At 42.0% G+C, this 6,665-nt stretch overlaps 1 protein-coding gene across 4 annotated transcripts in view; it reads right to left on the reverse strand.

Annotated features, from left to right (window-relative positions):
• Window positions 1–6,665, reverse strand: part of RSU1 (Ras suppressor protein 1) — a 156,699-nt gene that overhangs the window by 133,538 nt on the left and 16,496 nt on the right. For 2 of the 4 annotated variants that reach the window (XM_006906985.3, XM_015585584.2), the window contains exon 3: window positions 3,959–4,009. The exons of the other annotated variants lie outside the window; for them this stretch is intronic. In XM_006906985.3, the coding sequence (XP_006907047.1) occupies window positions 3,959–4,009 (51 nt within the window). The remainder of the gene's footprint in view (window positions 1–3,958; window positions 4,010–6,665) is intronic. 4 annotated transcript variants of the gene reach the window in all.

Raw genomic sequence — 6,665 nt, forward strand, 5'->3', positions numbered from 1 at the left:
GCACAAAATGCACACTTTCCTGAGTTTTACAGTTATTTCTGAATTAGAATCTGATTATATACATACATACATCCATTAAAATTTCTCCCAAAGTGAAAAAAAATCTTATATTTACTTAATACAAAATACTACAGAATTCAATACAATTCTTCCAGTTTAACGATACTGGAAGAAAAGTTTCTAACTTGAGAAAGTAGCCATAATAAACACGAAAAAATGATGTGTGAAAGTGAATGCATAATTTTAGGAGCAAAACAAAACAATAACATATCTCCTTATAGAAGAATCTACCTTAATTATGGTAAAAGTAAACTGTGTAAATGGCAAGAGCAACATGCCCTGTTGGACAGAGCCAAACAGCTTGCAAAAAATTTCATCTCATAACACAAATTTGGTTTCTAATCTTTTGGGACAAGATCCAGGGAAACAAATATCTATCTCAACAGTGACCTCTAGTGGACAAATCTTAAAATGACTGTCTCAAAAAGAAATTCCGCTTTTAAAACAAAAGTAGAAAAACCTTTACAAAACGAACACTTGCCAACAGCACAAGAAGCAAGGATTATATCAAAGAGCAGACTGAAAAGGACTCAGTTAGCAGTGGTGCACGAGAGGAGGCAATCACAATAGCGGGCATAGCAGGGGGCAGAGACAGGAAGCCAGCCCTTGGGATCACTACTAAGTCTCCTTTCTCATAAACACAGAGCAAGCATCTCAGCCTGCCGGGGGAGGGGGGGAGGCCCTTGGCACAACTTGTCACCTACCAACCCATTAATCCACCGGTATTAACTGAGTGACTATTTCATGTTCACCGCACTTTGAGTATTTCTGCAGGGGTAAGATACAAAATAGCATTAGACAGGGCTCCATGCCTCAAGAAACATAAAATACAGTTAATTGTATGAAGAAATTAGTAAATAACTTGAGATCTTAAATATATGAAACTAATTTTAAGTGAAAGAGTAACAGGCCCAGAAGCCATAAGACTCAGAGTGGTAAAAAGAGGCTTAACGGGGAAGTGACACTCGGCTGAGCCCAGGAGGTCGCTGGGTGGAAACATCTGTAACTGGTCATGGCACCAGCCTCCCCTACCTGCAATTCTTAGGGGCACCTGGGAGTGCCATCCACACATCACTGAGCTCTGAAAGGGCCCCATGAATACAAAGATGATAAGACACCAACTCCCAGGGCATTAGGTACTGTTTCCTTAGCGCTCCCACAGTCCAGCACGGTGCTAATGAACTCATGAGACAGGAGTCTGTGGTGGCCACATCTCCTCAAGTCCCTAGGCTGGCGTAGGAGGTGGGGCCGGAGCAGGGCGGGTTCAGAGGAGCACACGCACAGGACGCCCCTCCTTCAGATCTGCGCGGTATCGTGGGGCAAGCGCTGTTTCCGACGGGCTGGCCTGGTGGCAGAACCTCCGCGTCACCCACTGGGCCAGAAAGAACCTCGGTTGGGTTCCCAGATCGAACCTGCCCAGTTGCAGTAAAAGGCAGAAGGGGAAGCTTTACCTGCTCCTGGGCCTCCTGCCTCCTTACATGCGTCCTGGAAACGTGCAGGTCTAGGGAAGTGGCTGCGGGCAGAACGGTTTTCCACTGACTTTTCGATTTCCTGAACTCATCCTCAGGGCCCGACCCACAGGTTTGAATTTCAACAGTGTCTCTGTAACGGTGATGAACCTCTAACGGCAAGCGGCTTGACAGTGCTGAAATATTTTTTTATGAACTGTAACCTAGATAACTTCGTTTCTGCTCACAAATTTTTTTAGAATTTATGGATCATCAGCCCACTTTCAGCTTCCCCGTGGCCACTTTCATACTGCGTTGAGAGGACCTGTCAATGTCGAAACTACCAACAGGGAAAGAAAGTCACCTCAGTGCCACACTGCTCCAGTGGCCCTGTGTGTGGAGTCAGATGGTGTCCCCAGATCGAGGTCCCAGTTTGAGTAAAGCCAGTCATTCATTCCGTAAGTCCACAAGCGGAAATGTCAGAGAATAGTGTGACTGGCAAGCTGAGAGAAAAACACAAATATTTTGCGAGATAAAAGCAATGCTGAGGCGTTTATTTTTTTGAGTCCCTGTGGTTTTAATGCAGCTCTGGCAGCCAGTCCCTATTAAAAACCACAGAAAGTGAAAGACACTGATTACAATAAAAAGTGACAGCAGGGTGTTCTTAGCCACTTACATGTAATGCATATTTATATTGCCATCAAATGGACATATTTACTATAAACACTTGAAAAACCATAGCAAAGTCATTCATTTAAATGCCAGAAAAATAGTAAAAGATGCTAATTTGACCTTAGCGAAACAGCTCGGGTGTCACTGACAATACCCACAATGGCTTGAAACAGAATTTACCAAGACGTTTAATTAGTTTACCAGATTAGGTCAACGGTATCTCAGATGAGGGAAAAAGAAAAAAAATAAGGGAAAGAAGAAATACGAAGTTTGGATTCATTCCGTCAACCTCTTTAACAGCAGACACACTTTAACTCCAAATTATACCTAAATTAATCTCACATTATATGCCTGGAGAAAGAAACTGATCCATCAATCCCTGAGATTTCTCTTTGTGGATGTGTAAGAAGAAAAAAATTACAGCTATCTGAAAGATTTTTTTAAAAACATCGATTAATGATATAATAGAAATAAAACATATTTTGTCTTCTTGTTTAAATGTAAACCGTTTCGCTCTAATGGTGATGCAGATCTAACAACAGTAAGCTCGGCAATTAAACATGTTTATGAACTGCGCGATGGAGAGCTTCAGGAGTTTCTGCGCGCAACCTTTCGGGGAATTCAGCGGTCATGCCATCCACCCTTCAAAACGAACAGCAAATCCCCTGTGACTGGGGTTAGGGTCTCAGTGGACAGCAGGACCATTTGCTACAAAAACAATTCTAGTGGCAGCATATCGCCTGTTAGAAAAATGATCACATGTTGCCCTCATTTTCAGCTTCTCTGGCCCCCACCACTGAAACATGACAAATGTGCCACTCTGCCTTTGCCTTACAAATATGCGCTTTTTGCTAAAAATGAACTAATCTGCCTGTCTCCACCACACGAGGGGCCCTGCCACTCTAAATTCTAGATTATCAACAGCTCTGTGACACTGCTTCGAGCTGTATATAATGTACATACACACATAAATTCATGACACAAATCCCTCAAGATGACATTCTGCTCAATTTCATTGAATTCGGAAAGCTCCCGAACAAATTCTTGCCACATGATTAGAAAATCATTCAAGTCTGCAGGAAATATGGCAAGCGCAAAGAAGTGACAGTCAATTAGGAATGAGAAAGGAGAGCAGGACCCTGTCATTAAAATCTTTAAAGCCACAGCTCTAACAATAAAACGGTCCATATCATTCACACGAAATATTCTTATAAAAGCAGGTATTAAATCTACTACATGTACACCACACAATCATACTATCAAAGCCCAAGAAAATTTTTCTTAGAAACCTGACTCAAGAATTTGAAAAATACCGATGTAAATGTATATAATTTTACAACTTTGTGGTTTTTTCTTCCCTATTGAGCAGGGAAAGAAAATATATCAACAGCTAAATTTTCTCCTTTGAGATGAAAGCAAAAACTCTTACTCTAATATTTGTTGATAATTTTTTTTTTCAGGAAATACTAATGAATGGCCCAGCAGCAGCTCAGGTCTCTGCAGCATTTACCAGCCCTGAAAAGAACCCTCTCCAGAGAAGCAATGTCATTTTTTTTTCCTTCAGTTTAATCACACAATAGGAAAGAGTCCTCAGAATAAAGCAAAGTCCAAAATACGGGAAGACAATATGCTCATGTATCTTAATGTCACCAAAATAAATTCATGTTTCCCCAAATAAACGGTTGTCATTAGTGTCTTCACAGGAATCAAAAAATCAGCAGTATCATCACAGTACCTAAAAGTCAGAAACTGTGAAATAAATGATAACGTCAACTCACTTGTTAGCTTGTTGTGGCTGAGGACCAGCTGCGTGATGTGGGATAAGGAGACTGTAAAGGAATAAAAAAAAAAAAGTCACAGTCAGTTAATGTACCCAAATTACAGCAACACTCCTACAAGGTAAAGTGCTAAATTATTTTTACAGGTTGAAGTGTTACTGCCCACAGAAATAGAAGCAAGGATTCATTTAACACTCTCCATTAAATGTTAACCCGAATTAAGAGAAGTCATATAATGAGCGGTACAATTAGCATAGCAAGTTAGAGCTAATGAGATTAATGTCACTGGATCGGACATTAAAAGGGTCAGTTAGCTTTGCTTGGAGACCTGGTTTCTGCTGGCCCAGCCTTAGTGACCCATCTCAACAAACTGTGCCAGTCTGGGAACTGGCTGACTGTATGGACAGGCACAGAGCTCTCATCTGCATGGAAAAGCCATGAAATCAACAGAAAGATCATGTGGCAGAAGGCCAACCAGTACATTACTTCATCTATACCCACTGTGAACCCAGAAATTCTTCTACACACTTTAATGATCAAAAAAAGAAACAAACAAACAAAATTTTCCTTTAAAAAAATTTGGTTGATGTTTTAATGTACCTACAGATTGCACATCAGTTTTCAAACTTCTTCATGGAGTTTAATTTGCTGAACAGATTTACTTAAAAGATAGTTTTTCCAACTATAAACAAAAACTTATACACATGGATCCACCAAAAAGAAAAAAGGCCCAACAAAAAAGGGATCTGCCTTCCATTTTATTTTTGGTTCTAAAACTTCACTGGATGATCAGCATCACACACACACACACACACACACACTCAATCTCTCTCAATCTCCGCCCCCCCCCTCACTGATGCAGCTAAAAAAAATGCAGTAGAGTTTTTTTCTTTAAGGGAATAAAGCAAAAATTCTTCTCAGGACCACTACTACTGAGTGTTTTTCTTTTTTCAACCATCACAAAGCCATAGAAAAGTTCAAAATACAGTACATAGACCTGGTTTCCTGCCCTGAACCATTTGAGATTAAGATATTGGCCTGATACTCGCAAACTTTAGGGCGGCAGTTCCCAGTCTTTTTGGCACCAGGGACCAGTGCTCCAATGAGAACCTAATGCCTGATGATCTGAAATGGAGTTGAGGTGGTGATGCTAGCGCTGGGGAGCGGCTGCACATACAGATTTAGTTTTGCTCGACCGCTTGCCCAACACTAACCTCCTGCTGTGCGGTCCGGTTCCTAATGGGCCACAAATCGGTACTACTCTGCGACTCAGGGGTGGGGACCCCTGCTTTAGGACATTCCCACAAAGACATCTGCTACATGACCACAAAACAGCCATCCAGTCAAAACCTAACATGTTATATCATCACGATCTAAGCCTCAGCCCTCATCCAAGTTTCTCCAAAGGTGGAAATCTTTTAAGGAAAAAAGGATCCATTTAGAACCCACATTGTCTGTAGCTGCCAAGTCTCTTTAAGGCACCTTTAGTCTGAATTTCTCTTTCAACTTTCATGACCTTGGCAATTGTGAAGCTCACAGGCCATATTATTTTGTATTCTGTCCTCCATGTGGATTTGTCATTTGTTTATTCTTGTTTAGATTTAGGTTATGCATTTTTGACAGGAATGTGGAAGAAATGCTGTATTCTTCTCAAAGCATCCTGTCAGGTGGCACAAGATTTCCATTTGTCCTATCATTGATGACCTTCCCTTGATCATTTATGTCTGCCAGGCTTCTCCACAATTTATTCTGTTCCTCTTTGGAATTAGTGCTTTTTAGGGGGAGGGAGGACTTTGAGGCTATATAAATATCCTGTTCCACGTGTAGTTCGTGGTCCCCAACTAGGGCAACTTTGACTCTCATGGGACATTGGGAAAGTGCCTGGAGACATTTTTGATTCTTACAACTACGGCCACTAGAAAATCTAAACTTTCATATGTGGCTTGCATTCCATTTTAATTGGGTAGGACTGGCCTAAAGCAGCGGCATCTAGCAGGTAGGGGCCAGGGATGGTGTGAAACATCCTGCAATAAACAAAGCAGCCCCACAGCAGACCCATCGGTCCAAATGTCAGTAGTGTTGCTACCGAGCAATCATGACTTATTTGTCTTGGTGTGGCTTTGTGGTTTCCTACCTTAGTCAATGGGTTATAACCTATCACTATGTTTTATGTTGATGTTCAAACTGTCCCATTAGGCCGGTGGGAGCTCATCCGTGATGGCTGCGAAGTCCCTTAGGCACGTCCTCTGGCTCTTTGAGCACTTTCTTACTTTCTGGCACGAGATATTCAAGTGCATCTTGTGCTGCTTCTGCCACAGCCTTGGAATCAGCCATTTCTGCACTGAGCTCTGGTTCCTTCTTGTGGAATATGGTATTTTAAGCCAAAACCTGGCCAGCAGATGTAGTCACTGCTATCTGGGGGCTCAATGTTCTAAGACACTCAGGGCCAGCATGTTCACACATTTAGGGTTGTGCAAATTGATGGCTTATAGCTGGCTACAGGTACACGGCCAGACATAAAAGACACTGCTGGACACTTCTACCTGTGTCTCCTGAAATTTTGATTCCTCCACATATCTTGATGGTTCATGGAGATGAAACAGGTCCTGAGCAGCAGCTAAGAAACCACCCTGGGGAGTCATCAGTGACCCTGTTGGGGCTCTGTGGCTTACCTGTGCTTTCCTGCTCTTGCTAAACCACATACGAC

This window comes from Pteropus alecto, unplaced genomic scaffold (genome assembly GCF_000325575.1).
Source record: "Pteropus alecto unplaced genomic scaffold, ASM32557v1 scaffold11, whole genome shotgun sequence".
Lineage (NCBI taxonomy): Eukaryota > Metazoa > Chordata > Mammalia > Chiroptera > Pteropodidae > Pteropus > Pteropus alecto.